Source organism: Echinops telfairi, unplaced genomic scaffold (genome assembly GCF_000313985.2).
Source record: "Echinops telfairi isolate 266 unplaced genomic scaffold, ASM31398v2 ScPeMD7_10;HRSCAF=50, whole genome shotgun sequence".
NCBI classification, from domain to species: Eukaryota; Metazoa; Chordata; class Mammalia; order Afrosoricida; family Tenrecidae; genus Echinops; species Echinops telfairi.
The window spans coordinates 10,314,752-10,339,879 of record NW_022103907.1 but is presented as its reverse complement, the minus strand read 5'-3'; the positions used below and the strand labels follow the sequence as shown (position 1 = coordinate 10,339,879).

Below are 25,128 nucleotides of genomic sequence, written 5' to 3'. Positions count from 1 at the left end.
TAGATTACTCGTTTTCCTGTATCATTTTCATGTTAAGGTAACTTATTTTTCAATTTCCTTTTTTGTGTGTATAGGTCATGACTGTTCTATACGTTTATGGAACCTAGAAAGTAAGACGTGTATTCAGGAGTTCACAGCTCATCGGAAAAAGTTTGAGGAATCAATTCATGATGTAGCTTTCCACCCATCCAAATGCTACATAGCCAGTGCTGGAGCAGACGCGCTGGCTAAAGTCTTTGTATGACACCAGGCGTCCTCGTCGTCCTAGCTCTCTACCAGTTGTCAACGGCACAAAGAGATACAGACAACCAGGGCAGGAAGCACCTCGGCCTGCCCTTTTGTTCTGCTGAAGGAGCACAGAGAACATTTGTTAAAGTATAGTTTCGCAATTTGTATACTGTTTTCTAAAACTAAGGTGTGGCCAGGTTGCTGCAAGCTCAGCTAAATCCGTGAGCCTGGAAACGGTTTCACAATTTCCCCCTAGTAGATGCTTGTACCTGGAGGTTGTTCCCTTTCGCTAGGCCAGCCTGGGCGAAGAAAGGGTTCCGTTTGTTCCTATTTGAGTAAATAAGGCGCTCTGTGTATGATCATTTAAAGAGCTTGACGAGTGGGTTTGAGTAGAGAAAGAATGGAAACTCTCCCCTGTGAAACCTTGTTAAACGTAGTTAGCACAGTAATCTACCATATCTGCTGTACTAACCCCTTTGGCCTAATGGCCAGGCAGTGTTCAAAAGAGTTTTTAATATAGCTCGCCCTTCAGCCGTTCACATAAAGCAACTGGCATTTTACCTATTCGTGGTGGGTGGACGGGTACCTGCAATAATATGTTAAATAGAATATTATTCAGAAATGCTAAACGAATATTTAGTTTGCAGGCTGATGTCTGTGTTAACATTTTTGAAAATAGATTTGGTACCATTCTAAAGTTTAGCTGTTGGATACTCACTATCATGAGGAATAGTTGATACAGTCTGCACTTACTAAAGGATTTAACTTATTCAGGTTTGCGATTCTGTTTATTAAGGAAAAACGGCATATCTTTATAATAATTTTTATTAATTTTAAAATTCCCTTTTGTTCATGTTATATTTATAGTCCCAGAGTGATTATTTCATATCATTGAAGTCCTACCTTTTGATGTCTGAAAAAAGCAAATAACTGTTTTTATCAGCATCCACATAACCAGCCATGTTTCAGATGACCTGTTCATTCTTTTTTGTCTCTCACACGCGTGTGATCTGACACCTGCCAGAAGGAGTTCTTAATTGTTTTAGCCGTCCAGAGAATAAGGTTAACCTCAGCCAGCTGCTTCTGCAGAAGTGGAAAATGAAGCAAGTCCTCTATTCATATCTTTAAGAAGATGAGCTCCTAGAAATTGAGGTGAAAGAGTTCAATATATAACATTGACTAAAAGGTTCTGGTTCATTCCCTCTCCCAGTGTTTTAAATGGATTATAAAATGGTCTGATGGGCTGTGAATCAGTATTTGGGGGCAAGGGGTGGGGAATGGGCATACCTGAAAGGACTAGGCTTCCCTGAGCCCACCTTGTCTGTGGCCCACATCTGATCACCTCGTAGGTTGTTGTTATTTTTGACCCTGCCATCTGAATTTGGGCCTGTCACACAGAGCCAAACCTTATAACTCTGTTCTTCTCATACTCTTTCTCTTGTTAGCCCAAAAGGACAAGCCCATCTGTAAGATAGAAAGAAATGATTAGTACTCAACTTTTCATGCAATAAGCTGGCTTTCAGACTTATAAAGCAAAAAATTATATTCCTAAATGTTTTAACCCATTCAGGTAATTCTGGCATTCCTCTCCCCACATAATCCATTTGACACTTCTGGGAATATTTTGGTGATGTAGGTAATAATTGCCAATTATTTAAAATTTATGCTTAGCTGCATCTTGAGACTTCTGCAATATATAGTCAAAATTGCTTTTAAGCTAAGCACTTGTGCTAATTTTCCTGAATGTTGTACAGATATGCTATAGTATTGTGACACAAAAATCATTTCATTTTATCTGTATCTTGGTTAACAATAGGCTCAAGAGACTCTTTTGAATTATCGATTGAGTTGACCTAGACAAGAGCTGTCAGGTGAATGTTTACATTCCCACGCAGATGTAGAATTCCATATTGTGTTCCATATTGCATTCTTCTGGTCCTTCACAGAGTGAAGGAAGGGTGCTAACCTAACATTTGCAAATTGCAACCAGGTGCCCTTATTGGTATTTTATGATGGATGACCATAAAACTATTGTTCCACTCTTTACTGCTTTCATTACCTTCCAAGGTCTTCAGTGCCTACCTGGCTTATGCCGCTAAGGCGCTCTCTTTCCCTGTCCATTTTAGGTCTCGTGGTTGGAATCCTTCTGTTAGTGAATGGAGAATAACCACGAGCTAGCTAGACTGGAGTGCAGAGGGCGGCACTGTTGAAAGTCCCGTAGAACGCCAGTGCTGTGCCAATGGAGACTGTACATGAAGAGAGGGAGTGTTCTCCACTAGAGCTGTATGGTTTCAGCTTAGAAATGAGCCAGAGCTGTCTTCCAATCAGATAGTGGCATCTACATGTGTCTGACTCCCCCTTCCCCCGCTGCCTACTGAAAGTTCAAATTACCAAATGAACAGAGTCACAGTCATTAAACTGCTTTCATAGCGCTTGAGATGTCCTCGATCTTTTGGATGACATAGTATTAGTGTTGGAGCAGTATGAAGATCAGCAGGCTGTGGGGACCCTTGCCTGGTTTTCATTTACTCTGGCTAGATCTGGGGGCTGGCACCACCCTCCTCCCAACTCAGCTGTCATCTGAAGCTCATGTGTTGCTCAGACCATAGACACCTATTTAGCAGATGTGATACACTGACCTTCAGTATTTTTCTATTAAACAAGTTTAGCAGTTTTTGCCATTAAACAAATAATTAGTTATGCAAAGTATTTAGATTTTTATAATCGTTTTAGTATGACTAAAAGGGGGGAAATTGAGCTGCATCATTGATAATGAGCCTTGTGAAAAATTTTCATTTATCTGACTTTCATTCCTTCAGTATTCTTGCTATAAATTTCTTTTGGAGAGAATTATGAAGATTTATTTGAAAATGTCTAAAAATGTATGTATATTTTATAAATATATATTATATATATTGTACAAATATATATAATATATATAGACTATATATATATATATAACCATAGGTGCATTTTACTGTTTTGTATTTTCATTTTGGGAGGTAGTATACACAATGGATAATGATGAGTATGGTGAGTGTTGTGCTGTTTGCTTTTGCAATATAATATATAGTTACAAATGTCTAAGTTACTGTATATACTATATTCATTATAGGCTAGCATGCTTGTTTTAAAGACTGTCATTCTAGTTTATTAAAATCTGAATGTAAGAAAACCTGGCTATTCAAATGTGAATCAAAAAATATTCCATTCTCAGTACTGATCGATTTCCATTGAAATATTTCCATCAGACTTTTTAACAAAACAGAAATCTTTAAAAGGCAATAGCTAGAGAATGAGAGGTGCCTTTCAAAAACACAAATGCAGCCTTACAGTGAGGATGAGGACTGAATTTGTGTGGCGGGTGGGCGGGGATGAGAGAGTGAGTGTGTGTGCATTGGGGTGTGTTTGTCAGTCTGTGAAGGTCCTGATTTGTGATCATCGATGTCTTTTCAATGTGTCTGCTCAAATTGTGGGGGTTCAGGGGACATTCCATGCGCTGTCGTGGTGCTCTTCTGAGCACCACATATACAAGTATTTTGAATGTGAATTCTTAGAAATTTCAGTAAGGAAAAACAAAAACTATTCCTTCATTCTAGTCAGGTTTGGGTCAAAGAAGAAATTAATTGGTTCACCAAAATTATGGAATCTTATTTCACTTCGGCTAAATTACTTTTTTTTAAGGCTCACCTTTTTAGTACTTCATAGGTATTTTCCTTTACACTAGAGTATATCATGAAATTCTCTGATGAAGATTCCGCCTTTAAAAGTTCTTTTTAGATCAAACACCTGAAATTTCACCTGCAGAGTAGTCTTAGGTATTTAAATGGCATCTTTCATATCTACCTCTTTGTTATTGCTGCCGTTTTAACAGAAGCAAATCTGTATGACATCTGAAATGATGGTTGGATGCAATTTAAAAATCTATATTGGTGCTTTTCTCAGGTTTTTGTTATCTAAGTTTCATTTGCCTAATGTCACATCAGATCAAAAGACTTGGAATTAATTTTGGTTTCTCTTGGAAAGGATTGCTTAAAATTAACCATCACTGTTGATAGTGAAGATAGTTAATTTCAAATTGTGTGTCTATGTGATAATTTCAACAAAGAGCCAAACTGTTAATGAATTTACATGGAAAAGGATCTCTAGGTATAATTTCCTGCAGTGTATCCATTGAAATCGATTTCAAAACTATTATGTGCATAACCCTTTATTTTATTTACTCAGAGGTTGCCTCCACTACTCTGTTACTTGTTTAGTAATTTATATAATCGTATTACTTTAATGTTCGACACTGGGATTCAGGTTTTACTAAGTAATAGCTGACAGAAATTACATGTATGTAATGTATTTGTCCCAAAAGTTCCCCTTGAGGGGAAGGTTGAGAAAATGCACATATCTGTGTTTAAAAACAAGGCTATGTCATTAGTAAGTCATTTTAACCATTTTACTCTTGCCATTCAAAGCTTTTCAATTGGCCGTACCCTCATCCAACTAATCTCTATGTCAGTGTGAAGGACATCAGAATGACAGTGTATTTAACAGATCCTTTGCATTTGTTCGGTCTTTTTTTAAATCTGAAAAGGGCAGATGTGCGGTCTAGTAGAGGCCCGCTGGGTTCCACAGCAGTATTCCTGTAGTGGTGCTGAGGGGTCGGGTTGTGCTGGATCTCTGCTAGTCAAACTTTAGGTTCGATTTAACTGGGACCACGTGTTTGTCATCCTTCTGATGCAAATGAGAACGTTCCATTTAATTTAGAGTAACTCTAATGTCTGCCTGGGTTTATAACAGGCTGTGAACCAGTGAGTGCCTTGTTAAAGTAGAATGATTTTTCCCTGGTTGTGTGTTAGCTCCTCTCTGAAAATGTCTTGGAGAATGGTATTTTTAATTGACTTGTAGAGAGCTGCTGAATTCGGTAGTCTCACAGTCAGAAAGGCTTGGGTCTACCACATTCCTTCCCTCCCTCCTTTCATTTCACTCTAGCTGATGTTTGCTTATGAGTAAAGCATTGCAGCCCCCCTTCTCCATGTGCTTTCTTTTTGGTCCATTCCAACTCTGTGGTCTCTAGAACCTGCTCTTAGGAAGAACCATTTTGTAATACTGAAATCTCCTGATTATTTCCTGTCTTCCGGACTTCATTGTACTTTTATTGACCCTAGGACTTTATCAGTTCACCTTCCTAAAGAACCTCTTTTTCCTCCCCCTGCCTTCTCCAACCACCTTGGTGAGCCCTGGGCCAGATGGTTTGATCTTTCAGGTATTTTAAAATTTAGTCGTCAATTAATGTAAATTAATCCAAATGCTAATTTTTGTGGTGCAAGAAGTTTCTTTTGTAAATTCAGGGTCTGGATAAGCTAATTAAGATATCCATTTTTTGGTGGCTCAAAGTGTATTGTTTGTTTTTAAATAAAATGTACAAATATAGATGATGTGCTAGGTGTGTCATGAATTGGAATATTTGTCAGATTTGGAATCTAGCTTTGGATTTGCAGGGAAATAATTCAAGACCAACTTATTTTCTGCCTTGAATTTTTGGTTGAAACCATGTGTTCAGTAAATAGAAGGCATATCTCTCTCCCCCACACCCCCATTAATAAGGGTTTATACTATTAGTTGGATGCGATGTCCAGAGGGGTCTCTAGTGTCAGGTTAGGGGGATGAGGCTGGTTCTTCAGATTCACGCCGTTATAGAAGTGGTTTACTCTATAAATGGGGTAGCAGCTTCCCACTCAACTCCAGAGATGAAAAATGTAGGTGGTCACAATACGTACCATGGGTAATGAAAGGGTTGAAATAACCTGGTTGAGTGTGTGTGATGGGGCGGGGGTGGGCCAGAGTAGAAGGGAACAGCTGAATAAAAAGGTCTTTGTGTCGACCGACAAAGTAGATGTAAGCCCCCTATAATGAACAAATTTAAGGAAAGTGGGAGTTTCTCGTTAAAGGAGCGTTGGGACCTTTGGAAAGCCAGAGCCATGGTAGCGCTGTCTGGTAAGCATCGGGCTGCTAACTGCACGGTCAGCGGTTTAAACCCACCAACTGTTAGATCGGAGAGAGTTGAGGCTGTCAGTTTCTGTAAAGAGGTGGAGCCTTGGGAACCCTAGGTAGGAGCCACTGTGAGCCAGAATCAACTTGATGACAGTAGGTTTGGTTTGAGGTTGGTATAAGATTGGATCAGTGATAATTTTAGAGACAGATAGGTTTCATATTTTTCAAATGTTTCAGTTAAATAATTATAAATGTTATACAGACACGCACACATACAGATTTATTGTGTTTTTACTCTGTTCGTCTATCTGGCTATTCAACAGACAAGCGTAAGCCTTCTTCGTACCTCGTTTCTCTGCCCAGAACTCACCACTTCTTTCTTCCGATCTGAAGTCACCATGCAATGTGGGCTCTGAAAGGCACTTCCTCTGCTGACCTGGAAGCGTCTGCTCTCGGATGGTTTAAATGTTGCTGTGGGGGGTGAGTGTTGCATTCTACAGCATGGACACAGATTTTTCGATAATACCTCTTAGTGAAAACAGACATTTTTACTTGAGTTATTTTAGCCTATGAGGGAAGTTCAGAGAGTTCATGGGAAAACTGGAATTAAAAGAAAATGGACTCTTTGCAGAACCCTCGTGAAGCGCCCTCCTAACCCCGCTCAGAAGGCCCGGAGGACTCCGGAACTTATTCCTGGATTGATGAGCTGTCTAGGGTCAGCCAAGGTGCAGAGCTGCACTCTTGGATATCCTGGCCTGCCTTGGGTTCCCCAAGACCACTGAGGATTTGAGGGGCCCCAGAATTACCCTGTGCTTAGGGTATCCTCAGCAAAACCTGGATTCTGGAAGCACCCTTAAACAGGGACAAGCCCTCTGCTTGTTACTTGGTTCCCCCCATCAGCTACAATGAACAGGACACTCCAATGAGAGAGAGAGAGAGAGACGTAGTCTACACCTCTGAAGAATGGAGTCCACATTTTCTGAAATGCCATTAAAAAATATATATGTGCTTTTCAAAACCAATCAAAATCTGAAACAGCCAAATCATTTTTAAGTATCTCTTAAATCCTATAAAACTCTTAGCTCCTGATTCCTAGTTGGCATTAGTCTAAAGGCAATGGTGATTTTAGTCACATTTAAAAAATGGTCTGATTTATTTAAGTGAACAAAATATGCAGTATCCTACTAAGAGCAAGGGCCTACTTCACAGGAAAGTTTTGTCCTAGGTGACTCTGCCATTCACCTTACATACACATTGGTCCAGATGCTACCTTCACATCACCTTCTCCCGGATGCCCCGCTGGAGGGTCATTCACCCAGTGAGGCAGCGGAGGGCCCACAGGAGAACATCTGTTCAATGGCACTAGAGTCCTAGAGTTAGTATCCATCTGTGCGCCCTCAGAAGAGGCACGATGTACGCATACCAGGCTCTCAAACTAAAGATTTCAAATTACCTCATATAATATCAAATTAAGGTTAATGGTAGGGGAGCCCATCATTCACAAATGAGAATTCCCATACTGAAGAACTCTTCAAAAAACTACAAGGAAGGCAAAAGTTCGTGTTGAACATGAGTTGTGAAAACAAGCAGCCTTATAATGTGCTCAGGTGTTATTTAAAGTACACTACTGGCATCCAACTACTGCCTCTTGGAAGTGAGACCAAGGAAATTATTTTTCATAAAAATATGAAAATTAAAAAAATATATATGAAATTTTTTGAGCAAAAATAATTTTTATCAGAAAGTTGGCATTGGATGTTGAGTAACTCGGGTGAGGCTTTGGGGAAGGTGGCACATCAGGAAAGGAAAGCCCCCGGACGTGGTACCTGGGCTCATCACCGTTTTCCGTGAACTGGAAAGGTGACCTCTGAGATCTTTCTGTCCTCTAAAAAGCTAAATCTCCCCCTGCCAACTTTGTCATTGGCCCATCATTTAAAGAGTTGTACCCCACAGCCCCTCTGGTCAGTAAAGTGTTGGACTGGACAAAAGAACTTTTCTAATTCGGGGAACTCTGTATTGATAGAGGCTCAGGTTTGTCATAGCATCCGATTATGTCAGAATGAAGATGAGACGTAGAAGGAAATCCCAAAGTGGCTGAGTGATAATCTCATGGGGAAAAAAATCATTTTTACAGGATCATTTTACCTGGTTTGACTCAGCTTTTTCAAATCAGCTTAAGGGTTGTCACTTTCATGACAGACTTTTGAACCTACATAGTTCAGATTATCCTGTCTGGAAGGACTAACTTCATCCAGTAGACGTGTGTGTTCTAGAAGACGCAACATCTCTAGTCTCATATCTTTTGACAGCTGATTACCAATAACACCCTTCCCTTTCCTCAATCTTCAGCTACCACGTAGGGTTGCCTTCCCAGGGGGCGGGCGTCTCAGCATTTCACCAACTGGAGAGGCAGAAGTGTACATGGCTCACGGAGCCCTGCACGTTCGATACGTGTTGAGATGAAGGCAACATTTCGTGGTAGCATGTATTCCATGCGAACGATGCTAGAAACAGCTTGCCCTCTGCTAACAAGTGGAAAATCACAGTTAAGGGTACATATTGCCAATTGCTATTCACAGATTATAAAAGTATGCAAATTCCATTAAATAGCATTTAATAATTAAATGCATTTACTTGGGCACTTTAATATCTATCAGATTCCTTGTATACCTTAGGGTCACAAGGATCTCCCAACTTGAAAACACTTTGACTTTTACTGATTCAGTGTCTGCCTTATAGGCAAGAAAAATTGGCTCCTTGTTTCTCATTGTGGTAAGATGCTCAGGGGGCTCCAGCTCAAAGGACTTGGGATCACTGTTCGTCTTTGGAGGAAGATTGGGTTTTACGTTTGACCTGGAAGGTAGATCTGGGCCCTTTGCTGCCTTCCTCTGAGATCTGCAAGTCCGTAAAGGTCTTACTTCGTGTGATTTTAGAGACTTTGGGATGATAAAGAATGACGAGGCATTTGCAAGTTTATGTATTTACCTTTCAAAACGGGGTGTTTTGAACCTAGGAGCAGCCGGTGATGAGTTTTGTTACGAATGTTTTGATTCTCCCGCCCAAACCCCAGTTTTGCATATTTAATACCGCTCTCGTCACCTACCAACCCAAATAAAACTGTTTATGGTTCATCGTTTGCGTCTGTCTGTCTGCAATCCTTGAGGCGGGGCCCGTGTTTGTTTTCCTTGTGTTCCCTGAGCATCTTTTGTGATACCTTTCCATGTCAAAGCTACTCCATAAATATTTGTCAGCTGATCAGTCGGCACATTTTCAAAACTTGAAACTTACCCAGTTCATCAAAGACAAAGGAGAGAAAGGACAAAGCCATCTTTGCCAAGCCTGTGAGGACATGCTCAAATGCATGTCGATCTGTGGAGCTGATGTCAAGATTGAGGTTTGTGCCCTGACTGGAGAGGGATTTGGACCGCTTGCAGTTGGCAACAGAATGTGTGTAGTAGTGCCCTGTCCTTGCTGCACATGTATTGCCTGCTTTGGAACTGAGGGGGTCTCTAATTCTTGATAGGTGGCCTTTTTTCCTGCTCTGAACCAGTCCTGAGAGCCCTCCAGGGAAGCTCCCCTAGCCTAAGCCTACCTTGATGGTCTAGGGCCCAGTCTAGGTCAGCTTCCTTTTCCTCAAAGGCTCCTGCTACTTAGGACTTTGCTCCCCTCTCCAAAGGCGCCTTGGTGGTGCTGTGGATCACATGGTGGCTGCCCGTGAGGCCGGTGATTCAAGTCCTCCAGCCACTCGGAGAAAGGTGAGGCCACCTGCTTCGATAAAGAATTCCCGTCTCAGAAGCTCTGGGGCAGTGGGTTTGGGTTCTGGTTCTTTTCTCCAAGGAGGAAGAGGAACTTCTCACCGGTGGAAACTTGTTAACTGTCCATGGACTATGTTGGCTTCACTTGCTGCCACCACTCCACCAGGACTTGGGTGGGTTCGATGGCTTTGCCAGAACACTTTAATCATTTCGGGGGTAAACAGAAAGGTAGAGACAAACCATTTACACTTACTTAACAAATGAAATCATTAATGAATTATGTGAATATGAGATAATTCACAAACTCAATATATTAAATATATACGAGGGCAAGTAAAAAGTACTGCTACTCACATTGCAGTCCATACAGGTGCAGATTTATTCCAAACAAAATGTGTTGAAACAGGCCTCTGATCAGCGAATGGCTGCAGATAGGCTCGCTCAGTAATGCACTTATCCTAGCCTTGTCAGGGAGCCATCACACAATCCAATCAAAGTGGGCAGTTACATTCAAGGCAGAGAGGTCAGCTCAGAAGGTTATGGTGACTTTGTGGGGTGGGGTTCCAGTGGGGAGATCTTAATAGGCCATCTTGATAGGATAATCATAGGACCTTATTAAGTCTTAAGAAAATTGAAAACTACATCCGTGAGAGAAAGACCAGATAAGTGGCCACAAGGAGAAGCCCTGCCTCCCACCCCACATGAGGGCAACACACCTGCTTTTTCTTGGAGGGCAGCCAAGGCTGTCCTATAAGAAATATATTGAGAAAGTACCCCCCTAGGATCCCTGCTGACAGAGTGGGTTGCCCATCGGACTGCTAGCAGCAAGGTCAGCAGTTTGAACCACCAAATGCTCCGTGAGAGAAAGATCAGGTTGCCCACCGGCAGGTCTATCCTGCCCTATGTCCGAATCCACTCGATGGCACTTGGTGAGTGATTCGTTCCTCCCACAGGCCTAATCTTGTCCCTTCCAGCCTTTTGTTTACACAGCTTAAAGAATGTTGAGTCTTGCTCCCCAAACTCCCATTTTCACATGGAGGAAATGACCACAAGCTTTTTCAAGGCCGGGTGGGAGATGGAAACATCTCTACACCTTCAGAAGTGTAGAGACCTCGGAGGCTATGTGGAGGAACAATAGCTTCACATTTGGGTATTTTTGTTACATGAAGGTTTCTGTTTGATACCAATACTCACTTACTCTCCTCTGATATAACAGCAATGGTCTCTTATTAGATGATTTTTTATTACATGGTTCCTCTAAGAGCAGCACAGCAGATGAACGAGCTGGAACTATTAATACATTGAGCAGGAACTCACCTGGACAGAGGACACTATCTCTGAGACTATGGACAAGCTAACATCTATTTCTCATCTATGATTTGAGGATAATTGAGCTGCCCAATTAAGAGGCTTTGAGGTAATACAACGCACCTGGCAGCATGTCACACCTGTCACGGGCATCAGACCACTGTTACTCGTTCCCTGACCTCAGACTTTATCATGTAATCCTCACACTTCTGATGGCTTCTAGAAGAGGTTTCGGGAGAAAATGCATTTTAGGTTAAAATGGAGTTGAGTGACACTAAGAAAAGAAGGGAAACAAACCATTCCACTTCTGGAGTGCCTTTTGACAGGTCCGGGTGCTGGCACAGCAGCAAACCGACCAAATCCCTGACCTGGTAATGCAGCTTTCATTCCACTTCTCAGCAGTTCACTTCTCCAGTTAAGGGGGACAGGAGTGGGAGGGGCCAGCTGTTACTGGAGAGATGATCAGGGTCACAGCATTGAAGTAGATCCTTGAGCTCTGCAGCAGCAACAGCAAAAAAAGTCACGTCTAAGTGGGTCCCACACAGTTCAAACCTGTGTCGTTCAAGGGCCAACAGTTTTTAAAATTAATATATTGAGTTAAAAAACACACAAGGGCACATAATAAGTGAAATAATGAAAGGTTCTATGACCCTCAGGGAGGAGTAGGGAGATGTGTATGTGTGTTTAATAGCAGAAACAATAAATATCCATTTCCACAAGTAAATGTTCAAAACAACTAAAAAACTTCCTATGGTGCTCACTTGGGTTTCCTATTGCTGGTAGTGACCTTGTAAGACAATGGAACTGCCCCATAGGGTTTCCTAGCAGCTGGGAGATTAGGGGGGCCTCCTTATGCTCTTTAGCAATAGAAAAAACAGGAGGAAGAGAAGAATGAGTGAGAAGTGAGCGCTCAATACGTTTGCCTTTCCCTGCCTTAGGAATCTACCGGTCTTGGTTCCTACCTGAATTGCCTGTTGTGTTAATTATCAATGGCTGCATTACGAATCAGTTTTAGCCACCTCAAACAGCCCCCATTTATTTATTACGTCCCAGTTCTGTAGATCAGAACACCAAGTGGGCTAAATTGGGTTTCTCAACAGGATCAAACCAAAAAAGACAACCCACTGACATCAAGTCTGTTCTGACTCGGTTTCTGAGGCCATAAATCTTTACAAGATTGGACAGCCTCACTTTTCTTCTGCAGAGTAGCTGGTGGGGTTGAACTATTGGTCTTGTGGTCCCAACACCTAACCCGCACTGCCTCCAGGGCTCCTTAGGGCCCAGCCAGACTGGGCTCTTATTTGCAGGCTGTGGGGAGGTTTGGATTTCCCAGCTCATCGTTGACAGAATTCTGTACCTGACAGTTGAATGAAGGGCCTTGTTTCCTGCCTGGTTGTCAGTAAAGAGTTGCTTACTCTTAAAGCCGCTGTCAGGTCCTGGCATCGTCAAAGCTAGCATCCCCAAACCCACTGCCATCAAGTTGGTTCCAACTCACAGCAAACTACAGGACAGAGTCCGAGAGGAAATCTTTACAGGAGCAAACAAACTCATCTCTCAAGGAGCAGCTGTTGGAGTTGAACCTCCAACCTTGCAGTTAGTATTCTGCTTAACCCACCACTCCACCAGGGCTCTTGCATAGCTAGTAGGGGCGCTTCAAATTCTTCTCTAACTTCAGATCTTTCTGCTTTCCCTTCAGCTACCATCCAAAGAAAATGGACTGCTTTTAAAGTGTTTATGTGATTGTGTTAGGCTTGTCCAGAGAGCTTCCCGGTGTTGATGTTATCGACCAGTCTCACTAAGGGCATCAGCTGAATGCCTGTGCCTTGTAAGGTAGCGTCATGGGAGGAGTACCAAAGGGTGGATGCTGTGCGGGCCGTCTTAGAATCCTGCCTACCACGGAGATCCTTCCGAGATATTTTCTCTCCCTTTTTAAAAAAAAAACCACTTTGTAAGAGCCCTTTGTGTATTACATAAATTAAAACTAGGATAAATATAGTCTGTTTTGACTATAAATGTATATACGATATTATTTTATAAAATACAGATATTTATAACTAAATAAACATTTTAACGTATCCTGTCTGGATTAAGAATGGTCTCCACCCGCTGGGTGGCATATAGAACCTTCGAGAAAGGCCTCAACATTTTTTAAAGAAAACATGTCCATCTTCACTCAATTGGAAGTTTGTTTTTATGTAGAGTGGAGGACACGGACCCACTGTGCCAAGATTTTCTTCCAAACCGGGTTACCAGTTCTCTCATCAGTTGGCACACAGAATGCCCTTTCCCAGTGCGCTGAAACACCGTCACTCTGGGTTACAGTTCCACGTGCAGTCGGATTGATTTCTCACGATCATATTCTGCTTTGTTTATTTCTGCTTGACAGTATCACGTGGACTCGATAGTGGGTTTCTAATATGTTTGCACACAGTAGCTTGAGAATAGTGAGGCGAGCTCTTTCCCACCACACCCACCCCTGCCCACTGCTCTGTCTGCCACCTTTCTTAGCCACTCTCAGGCATTTGAATTTTGTGATCATTTTCTCTGATTTCAGAAAGCCAGCCTTAGGGGGGACTTGTTTGAATGCTGTTAAATTTGCATATTACTTTGGGGAAATTTGAAATTCCCATCTAAGAGTGTGGTGACTTGTTCATACAGATCTTCTTTAAAAGTTTCACACATTGTAAGAGTTTCCTTCCTTCAACTCTTAGGCCTCTTTTTGGAAATGTTTTCCTATTTCTTAGTCATGTAGTCGTTATTGTGAATGGGCTTATTCCCCACTTCCATGTTCAGGAGGGTACTACACGTGAAGAAGAAAACCAATACTTTCTGTTGTGTCTGTCATGTATACACTGCATTGATCGTTTATCCTTACTAAATTTTCTCAGTCATTCTATCTGTTTTGCCCCAGAGTCTGTTGGGGTTTCATCAAAACAGAATGTTGACAGCGACAAATATAGCTCGTATCTTTTCCAGGGTTGGAAAGAGTCTTTCCAAGAATCTTTATTGTCTAGATCTACCAATAAAGTATTGAGCAATAAACCTGCATTTAATTGAAATTGTTTGAGTGGTGTTTAGAATATTTGTGCTGCAATTTGGGCAATAATGTGTACCTTATGTGAATAAGTTCTCTTCTATTTTGTATAAATGTACTGAGGAAGGACTACTTCATTTGGCTGTGTGATAAGGGCCTGGGGTCTCCGTTAAACGGCTGACTAGCTGAGTTACGTGAACAGGGTTCTGGACGCTGCACCTTCTCACGTCTCTGGATGAAGTCCATTTGCTCAGATAGTGTTCTTCTCGTCTTCTCAACTGGGGTCCAGTTGCTAGTCTTATTTAGAACCCTAGCACGCATATTCATAACTGCAGTTAGTCCATTGTGTTTGCATATGGACTGTTTTTACTAGATGCGAAAATTACGCAGGTTTGACAAGGATTTGGAAGTAGAACACATCCATTGACATGAGGGTGTACATTGATTCAAACACTTTGCAATTGGATTGGCAGAATCTACTAAAGGTAAAATTATTCATAACAAAGGGTCCATTCATCAGCTCTTTTTATACATGTTCATCAAAAGATATGATCTAGAGCAGCGGTTCTCAACCTGTGGGTCGCGACCCCTTTGGGGGTTGGATGCCCCTTTCACAGAGTTCACCCAATTCATAACAGTAGCAAAATGACAGTGATGAAGTAGCAATGAAAATAATATGCTTGGGGGGACACCACAACATGAGGCACTGTATAAAAGGGTCACGGCTTGAGGAAGGCTGAGAACCACTGGACTAGACTCTGCCAGGTTGCTCATCAGTGAGTCATGGCCACCCTCTCTGGGTGACAAGCTCTGCTAATGACCTGCTACCTCCCTTTCAGGGAGTATTGTCTAGGCCTGACTATTTGTTGTTGAATGTCTGGAAAGTCTTGCTTCTATTTATTTCCCCAGTTTCAAAAGTTTACTTTGTTTAGGGGCCTCTTCATAGAAACATCATTTGGTTTTTAATGATTGGTTTTGAAAGAGCAAAAGAAGTCTGTTCTTCACATCAGAGAGTTATTGTGGTACTAGTTGACCCAAAGGATGTATGCCTGAAGGTATTTTTTATTAATCTCTTCAGGAAAAACAAGCCAGCCTTCCATAAGGTGTGAAAGGGAAGCCCCTTGGGAAGGAAGAACCATGCACCCATTGACAGAACACAGGCACAACCTTAGGGGCCAACTCAGGCTCTATCTAGGAAGTGAATCCGAAATAGAAAATAAATAAAGAAGATTAGAACTTTGATAGCCTGTGGAGGAAGTGTATTCAGAGGTGATTTGAGAGTGAAGCTATTAAGGACTCAGTCACTGTTTATAAATTATATACATTACCTTTTATCATCAGTGTAGGAGGAGATCAGGGTAAATGCAAACCATAAATTAGTGACTACATAGATTCTTCTTCATGGCAGTTGTGACAGAATATTGGCTCACCCTTCAGCCCTAACGAGAGCTCACGTGGGAGACAACCTCATTTTCTCAACATCCTTTAATGTAGAGGAGGCCAGTGGTCTGGCCAATGAGCTATGAGAAGAGTGCCAAAACCCTCTGAAAAATGTCCCTTCACCTGTAGAAGGAGACCTGGCCCGATTACCCCTTCTCTCCCTGCTTTCTACCTTGTTCTAGATGTTGGATACGCTAACTGGCACTGTGAAAGCCATCTGAGACTAAACCTGAGATGAAAAACCAATAAAGGTGAGAAGAAAAGAAATGTAGGAGCCTGGGTCCTTCCCACCATTCTAAAGCAGCAAAGGCCCTTCTTTGGAGTCTTGTGATAGGACCGGAGCAACACCTGAACTCAGTGAAGGCATCTTCATTGGGTTTTCTCAAAGCAGACTGGTTCTATTCCTTTTTATAAACTAGCAGTAAAGGGGTTGATTTGGTTATGAAAGTTCACCAAAGTCTAACTCACCTCTAACAATTAATTTCAGGAAGCTCTTATTTAAAAGAAAAAATGTAAACTGCAGAAAGAAACTCTGGTGGAGTAATGGGTTAAACACTGGGCTGCTAACCACAAGGTCAGCTGTTTGAAACCACCAGCCACTCGGAGAAAGGCTTTCTACTCCCAAAGTATTATAGCCTTGGAGACACACAGGTTTCCATGCTACTCTGTTCTCTGCCCATTGGCTACTATGAGTCAGAATCAACTCAGCAGTGAGTGAGAAACTAGGAAAAGATGACAAGCTCCCCGGTTCTTTTTATGAAGCAAGTGTAACTGTCTAAAAACTTATTCAAGCATAATATAAATACCAGGAGCACTGGCGGTGCATGGGACAGGCATTTGTTGCTAACCACAAGGTTGACCGTTCAAACCCAGTAGGCACTTCTCAGGAGAAAGATGAGACTGTACTGCCATGAAGACTTACAGTCTCTGAAACCTGATGCAGGCTTGCTATGAGTCAGAAATGGCAGTGGGTATAATATACAGAAAAATTTATAGATGGGGGGGGCTGTTCCAAAAGTTGGTAAAAATTGCATTAATTTTAATTCCTTTTTTCCTCAAACTTTTTGTAAGGTTGATGAATTTCTGTGTACTCTTGGACATATACAGGCAATCAGAAAAGAATGAAAGACTATAAACCTTCCAGAAGTCCCCTTCTGACTTCACGTCAAAGTCTGGGCTCCTCTCCTGCCTCCCACTGAAGGAAAACTGCATTTCTGGCTTTTAGCACCACCAATTAGCTTTGCCCCTATCAATGAAATCATACAATATTCTTTATATCTGGCTGCTATGATCGATATTCCTCTCTGTATATAAATATTCACACAATATATGTGTTTGGGAGATTCATTCATGTTACATGCAGTCGCAGATGGGTTCTTTTTCATTGCTGTACAACGATCCATTATACAGCATTTAATCACTCATTCTATAGAATATATCATAATTCATTCTGTAGTTGATGGTGTAGTGCATTGGGCTGCTACTCACAAGGTCAGTGGTTCAAACCCACCAGCAGCTGCTCCACAGAGAAAGATGAGACTTTCTCCTCTGCAGCTTCAGAAACCCATAGAGGCAGGTCTCCTCTGTTCGATAGGGTTGCTATTAGTCAGAATCAGTGGTTCTCAACCTTCTTAATGCCGCGACCCTTTAATATAGTCTTTTCATTGCCACCGCATAACTGTCATTTTGCTACTGTTATGAATCGGGCGACCTCTGTGAAAGGGTCGTTCGACCTCCAAAGGGGTCGCGACCCCAGGTTGAGAACTGCTGGTCTAGAGGTCTTTGTGAGCTGAGGAGTCGGAGGGTGGAGTTTGAAGACTCCATGGAGTCAAGGGTTTTTCTGGCAGAATATCACAAGAGAACTCTGACAACCCAAACTGGCCCCTCCTGAAACCTTTAGCAGAACACCGATAAGCATAAGCAGAGGTGGGGACAGTTTCCCCAACCTGGAAGGCAGGAGGACTCTCCAGTGATACACAGCGCTGGGGATACTTCAGGAGAATATTATTGCCTTGTGACTGCGGGAAACTTTGTCCTAGAGTAAAAATTTCTCTGGACCTGTCTTACAAAGCTTAAACGTAAGATTTAAAAGGATCAGAGAATTTCCAAGTGACTTAACTGTGACCCAAAACAAAATGGTCACCCAGAAATAGCTAGCAATATTCAACTAGGTAAAATTCGCAATATTACAAGTTCCAGTGATCAAGCATCCCAAATGAGGAGAAAATGCATAGATTGAAAATGATCCAAGCGCTGGAACTGATAGACGCGCGGACGCAGGTATGTTCAAGAGAGATGGATGATAGAGGAGAAGATACAAACCCCATTTTTTCAGGGAAAAATGTACATGCGATTAAAAATGACCCCTTTGGAGGAATAATAAACATCATATACAGAGGAACAAAGATAAAAATAACATCTGGTTTTTACTTAGAAAACAGTCAACAGGTAGTCAGCTAGCGGCTTGACAGTCCTGAAACAAAACAAAACAAAAAGTTGTCAATTTACCCAGTCAGCATACTCAATAAAAATATTTGTCAAAACGTCCTTACCTGGCAGGGGAGATACCATGATCACGAAGGTGGTTTTCCCAAGGCTTATCCATTGCACTCCGGATGTGCTGACCCCTGCGATTTCCCCCAATGTGGGAAACTCGACTGCATAATTTGTGGTAGTGGGGGGCTGCATTCGCACTATCCCCTGGGGTGGGGGTGGGGTGGGAAAATACTTGTCAAAACAAAGGAAAAATAAAGATTTTTTTCTGAGACATAGAAAATCTAAATGTAATCAGTAGCAAATATGTTAAGAAGCCCTTCAGGGAGAAGGAACATGATACCAGATGGAAATCGGCTCCATAGAAAGGTCGCAGACTGGAAACCCAACCCCCCAAGCCCCTCCTGTCCATCGAGTCTGTTCCTACTCATAGTGACAGGACAGGGCAGGCAGGGCAGGGCAGAACAGCTCCGGGGAGCTCCCAAGACGGTAACTCTTCCTTTTCCCACTTTGAATGCGGCAGGAGACTCGTCCCAGCAGCCCAGCTGGTGCTGCACCCTGCAGTGCGGCTCCCCCAGGGTCTCGCTCTGCTCTGGGTGGTCAAGGATGGCTTCGAAGGCCGGGTCTCATCGCCGCCCCTCTGGCTGTGCCGTGAGAGGTTGGAGCTGGGCAGAAAGGGAAGGCGCTGGACCTGCCGCACCGCCTGGAGCTCCATCTGCAGCTTGAGGGGCGCAAACAGGCTCAGGGTGGAAAAGTTCATCTTGTCCTGGTTGAGCTAGACGTTTTTTTCTGATGATTCAAGAGGATGACAGGGCAAAAGCTCATTTTTCACACAAGAAAAGCCTTTCCGCGGAAGGTCTATGACTCTGAAAGAGTCAACTGGCAGACAGTTCAGTAACTGGGATGCTGTCTTTCAGCTGAGACCCCATTCCTCTGGCGTGTCAGCCCCCCAAGACTATACCTCTTGACAAAAGTACAAAGCCTTGTCTGGCTGGTGGTTTTGAACTGCTGACTCTGTGGTTAGCAGCCCAACATCCTCTGCTACAGGACTCCTGGAAGGTGCTGAAACAGGTAGTAAATAGGGTTGATTCAAAGTTACTTTTCCTTCTTTAAAATTGCTTTCAAAGATAATTGACAGTCCAAATAATAAGAATATATAGAAAGATAAAGCAAATGTAGATGTAAAATAGATGACCACAATAACAAAAGGTGGAGTGGAAGCATACAGTTGAAAGGTTCACTTACTGTAGATGAAGTCGTATAACTTGAAGGCACATTGTGATAAGGTATAAATCAAAATCAAACTCACTGCCATCGAGTCAAGACGGACTCACAGTGCCCCCATGGGTTTCTGAGACGAACTGTTTACAAGAGTAGAAAGTCCAGTCTCCCGCAAAGCAGCTGGTAGTTTCAAACTACCAACCATGCTGATCATCCAACTTGTAACCACTACCCTCCCAGGGCTCCTATGTGATAAGGTGTAGAGGTTTACTATTAAACTACTACTCTTGAAAAGGGCCAAAAAAGGCAGTAACATGGAATAATAGACATATACGCAATCCCCCAAAAGAGGAAAATGTAAGAAAAATGTGTGGAACAAATAGAAAACAAGCAGCATGCCAGTAGACTTAAAGAGAGACAAAGAGACACACAGGCAGGAAAGAGAAATAAGGACATACAGATTCAAAATAAAAGAAAAATTCTATTCACAGAGGACATAACTTCTACATAAAAAATTAATCCTTCCCAAATCTATCAAATAAAACCTGACAAACTAGCAAGGTTACAGCGAAAGGTCAATAGAACAATAATCATCTTTATACTTAGTGATTAATTAGAAATCATTGTTCAAAAATATTATGTACAATAGTTCCCAAACCATGAAATATGTAAGTATTTCCAACCCCCTGCCATCGTGTCAGCTCCAGTCCTTAGTGATCCTTTTGGTCAGCAGAGGCAGTACATCTTTGCAGGAGCCAATGGCGTCAGCCTTTTCCTGCTGAGTGACTAAGGTAGTAGGTTTGAAACGCCAACCTTGCTGTTAGCAGCCCGACACTTAGCAGACAGCAATATACATCTCATAAAGTAGGCGTCAGATTTGTACATTGAAAACTAGAAAATGCCGATTAAGATAAAAAAGAAAAGACTTAAGCAAATGGGTAATACATTCTTGGATGAGAAGTCCCAGTGTTATTAAAACGTTAATTACTTCCACGGTGATTTAGAGGCAACACAAGTGCAATACAAATCACGGCGTCTTTTACTTTCAGAAGTCCTCCAGTGGGGTCTCACATTTAGACGAGAAGACAAAAGACACTAGAATAGTAAGAGCAAGAGTGAAAGCGGAGAACAAAATGGATTTATACTGCCTTATTTCAATATTTGCTATAAAGTTATAATTTTAAAAGAATGATGGTGAAAAGATACAGAGCAGAGGAAGAGAACAAAATCCAAAAATATACCTGGGTGGCACCATGGGTTAGACGTTACATTGCAAGGAAAGGTCTGTGGGTTTGAACCCATCAGTCTCTCCACAAGAGAAAGGAGAGACTGTCTGTTCTTGTAAATATTTACAGTCTCAGAAACCTTATCTAGGGTCCCTTTGAGTCAGAATTGGGTCTATGGCAGGGAGCTATATAGTCAATTGATTTTTTAATTAAGGTATAAATGCAATTCAATGGAGAAAAGATAGGTTTTTTAACCAATGGTGTTGGAACAACTGAATATCCATATGCCTCATATGAGTCTTGGCTTCCACTTTGCACCATACATAAAAATTATCTTAAAATAGATGCTATATTTAAATGTAAAACATATAGAAAGAAATGAGAAATCTTTGGGACCTTAGATTAATAAAATATTTATTACATACAACTCTCAAGGCATAATTTGTATTAAGAGAAACAAAACCATTGGTATATATTGGATTTTGTAAAAAATAAGAATATTTCTCAAAATAGTATTAAGAAATTAATATAACAAAAAAACTGCAAATTTTTTACATCTGATAAAGGACTTTTACACATAATATACAAAGAACCCTTAAAATTCAGTATTAGGAACGAAAATCCATTTTTAAAACGAGTTTTTAAAAATCCTCAAAGAAAATCTACAGATGGCTTAGCTTACCTACTGTGTATATTTAAAGAGTTTTTGGAGACACAGATGGGCTGATAAATGGCTATTTATCAGATATGTGACCTGGTTGTTAGGTGCAGTGGAATTGGTTCTGACTCACAGCGACCCTGTGCGTAACAGAAGGAAGCACCGCCCAGGCCTGCCTCGTCCTTAACATGGTCTTCTGTTTGAGCCACTGCTGCAGTCACTGTACCGATTCATCTTGGTGAGGGTCTTCCTCTTTCCGCTGCCCCTCCACTTGTCCAAGCAGGCTCTCCTCCTCCGGGGGATAGTCTCTCCTGATAACGTGTTCAAAGGACGTGGGAAGAAGGTCCGCCATGCTGGCCTCGAGGAGCACTTTGGCTGTCCTTGTTCTTTTGGCAGCCCATGGTACTTTCAATATTCGGCACCGGCACCATCATTCAAATGCATTGATTCTTATGTGTCTTCCCTTTTCAAAGTCCACCGTTCACCGTGCATAGGAGGTGACTGAAAACACCACGGCTTGGGTCAGGCACACCTTTTGTTCTCAGAGTAGCATCTTTGCTTTTCCACAACCTTAGGTCACGTTATTTAACCTGGGGTCTGTATTTTCTCGTCCATAAAAATGGAGGTAGTAATATGAATGTAGGATTGTCATCATGGATTTATTTGGTATAGTAAGATTTAAAGGCACCCCTCAGGACCAATGATGAGATTAGCGATACCAGGAAGGTAAGGGGAAGGTGAGGGAGAAAGGGGGCACCGGTCATAAAGATCTACATATAACCCCCTCCTAGGGGGACGGACAGTGGGTAAAGGGAGACAGTGGTTGGTGTAAGACATGAAAACATTTTTTTATGAATTATCAAGGGTTCATGAGAGAGGGGGGAGGGGGGAAATGAGCTGATACCAAGGGCTCAGGTAGAAAGAAAATGTTTTGGAAATGATGATGGCAACATATGTACAAATGTGTTTGACACAATGGATGGATGGGTGGTTTGTGGTAAAAGCTGTACGAGCCCCCAATAAAATGATTTAAATTAAAAAATTAATGTCAATAAAGAAATAAAATTTAAAGGCAACCAAGAGAATGATGAAAAGGAGAAAGATGGTGCTCTCTGCCCCCGCAGAGATTTACCAGATTGGGAAATTCATGGAGCAATTCTGCTCGGCCCTCCATGGTTGCTATGCTTGGAATGGATTGTTTTTAAGACTAGGCACCCACGTCACAGCTGTGTGAAAGCCAGGTGACACAGGACAAAGTGGAGGAAAATTGATGCCTTTGAATCATGGTTTTGGTTAAAATTTTTGATAGTTCTACGGAGTGCCAGGAGAACAAGCATCTATCTGAGAAGATGGACAGCCGGTATGCTCCTTCGAAGTAAAGATGGTGAGACTTCATCTTGTCTGCTTTGGACATGTTACCAGGAGATACCAGTCCCCCCTGGGCCCCCTCAGGGGGCGGGTGCATTATTCTTGGTAGAGCAGAGGTTCCCACACTTTTTTAGCCCACCACCCCCTTTTCAGGAAACCAAATTATTGAATGCCCGGGCCCCCCGCCCCCCATGGCATTGAGACTTTTGGATTAGAGGCTACAGTACAAATTTACTGCTGTGGAATCGATTGCGATTTCACGGAGACCTACAGGACAGGGGAGAACTGCCCTGGTGGCTTTCCGAGAGAGACCGTAGCTCTTTATGGGGTAGAAAGCCTCATTTCTTCTCTTGAGGAGTAGCTGGTGGTTTCTAACCGCTGACCTTGCAGGTCGCAGCCTAGCCCATAACCACGGCACCACGGGGACTCCCTAGGTTATACTGTAGGCATGTCCTTGAAGCCGCCCTGTGGCTCCAGTGCCCCCATGGGGCAGGATGGCCCACTTCGGGGAAACCCTGAAGTAGAGGCTCAGTGAACATGGCCAGCCCACCAGGAGATGGCCTGAGACCGGGGCTGCAACACTGAGCTCAAACACACGGGCGAGGGTGGCACAGGATCGGGGCGTGGGTCATCACAAAATGGACTCACCAGCACCCAACAGCAGGAGCGACACAAGGCACAGAAATGTACCCCCAAGGAAGGGCCCGGTCCTTGTCCTAACCCCTGCCCCAGGACAGCTGGTAACGGTGCCTAGACTGAGGAGGAAAACTTTTCCAGGGAAATTCTGGACTTGGGAACCAAGAGCAACGCTTTAGAAAGACGTGGTTTTGAAAGTCATGATGTGAATGTCTCCAGGTGATTTAGAAAACAAGTTACGTGAAAGCAAAGCTAAATTTCCCCATTACTAAAATTCCCCAGGAAATGAAGAGCCTGATTTTGGAGATGTTGCAGGCCATGATATCCTCAGAAGAACAAGCTAACAAAGCGTCCTTTGAATCTCCAAGCCTGCGTCCTGGAGACCCTGCGTGCTGCTCCTCACACCACGTTGGTGTGGTTTCCACTATTAGGCACCTGACTCACGGCCACCATGTGCACAAAAGAGCAATGCTTGCCAGGCCTGTGCCGCTCGACCGCTGGCACCCCGGGCGGTCAGATTTTATGTCGACCTGGGGGAAAGCGTAGGGATGGTGTGGTCTTTTCATGAGCGAGACATAGCCCCTTCACACCTCCCTGCTTGCTTCTACTCTGTGGGTTGCTGACCCTGGGAGCTAACCTGGGGGCTGTGGGTGCCCTGCCATGGTCCCGCCTACCTTGCCTCCACGTGGCTTCGCCCCCATCAGCCTGTGATCTTCCTGCATCTCACTTCACTTGTCTGCATCACCGGCTAGCACCACGCCCAGGGACCTAAGTGGGACTGGGCTGGGATGCCTTCTTGATCCAAAACGACTTCTTGATAGAAAGCTCTTCCTCAGACGTATGGGTGCCGCTGGCTTTGTTTCTCTAGATAACCCCGCCTAGCACTGGTCCACCGAGTTTCCATTGGCTGGTTTTAAAAGTAGATTTCCAGGCTTTTCTCCCCAGTTTGCCTTCGCTTGGAAGCTCTGCTGAAGTTGTTTGGCATCTTAGTAACATCGCTGGCAGATGGTGGGTGCCTGCGCATGCAGGGCATGGGCTGGGAATTGAACCTGGTTCTCCTCCATGGAAGGAGGATTCGTTACCAAAAGCACCAGACCCATGACCATGCACTTGATTCCAGTTTATGGTAACCCCAGGTGATACAGTCTAAAATTGCACCATTGCTTTTTCTTGGCTGTAATATTCATGAAAGCAGACCATCGGGTCTTTTTTGGCAAGTCTGTGGATTTGAACTACCAACCTTTAGATAAGTAGCTGACTGCCAGCAGCTCGAGCCATTCAGGGACCACATAGATAAGTGAAAACTTTGAAAAATGACACTACCCCATCCCTCTCCCATGGCAGACATCAATTTTAGCATCTCTCTCTCTCTCTCTGTCTTTCTCTGTCTCTCTCTCTTGGAGGCTTTTGGTTTTAGAGTCTTGTCTTTATGCATCGTATGCCTTCAGGAATGAAGGGCCAGGAGTGTCGCACACCCTTGGCACTCTGAGATCCCTCCTCAATCCAGGGACAGAAAGACTTGACACCAAAGGATTGGCAGAGGAGTGGCAACAGCAGAACCAAGGCCTAGAGTGGTGGCCTTCCAGGCTTATGGAGCAAATCAAATTGAGTGCCTTTGACCAGGCGGCTTGCTTGCAGAGTAGGATGCCTCTAGGCACTTTATTGGGAGCAAGAGTTGAATGCCTTCAGGCTGAGGCTTAAGGCTAATAGAGCACCCTTCAGCACTAAAAGAGGCCTGTCACACGGCCTGAGCAGGGCAGAGTGGGTACTATAGGG

General features: G+C 42.9%; 1 protein-coding gene, 1 non-coding gene and 1 pseudogene across 3 annotated transcripts in view; 2 read left to right on the top strand and 1 right to left on the bottom strand.

The window, feature by feature from the left end:
- The window catches only part of STRN (striatin), a 127,836-nt gene extending 122,179 nt beyond the window's left edge, over window positions 1–5,657 (top strand). For both annotated transcript variants that reach the window (XM_004711107.2, XM_045287035.1), the window contains one exon: window positions 75–5,657. In XM_004711107.2, coding sequence (XP_004711164.1) covers window positions 75–244 — 170 coding nt within the window. In that variant the 3' untranslated portion in view covers window positions 245–5,657. The remainder of the gene's footprint in view (window positions 1–74) is intronic.
- LOC101640203 lies at window positions 740–21,700 on the bottom strand (annotated as a pseudogene).
- On the top strand, window positions 18,295–18,453 carry LOC115868440. The gene has a single exon (XR_004045595.1). It is a non-coding gene; the product is annotated as a U1 spliceosomal RNA (small nuclear RNA).
- Window positions 21,701–25,128: the final 3,428 nt, after the last annotated feature.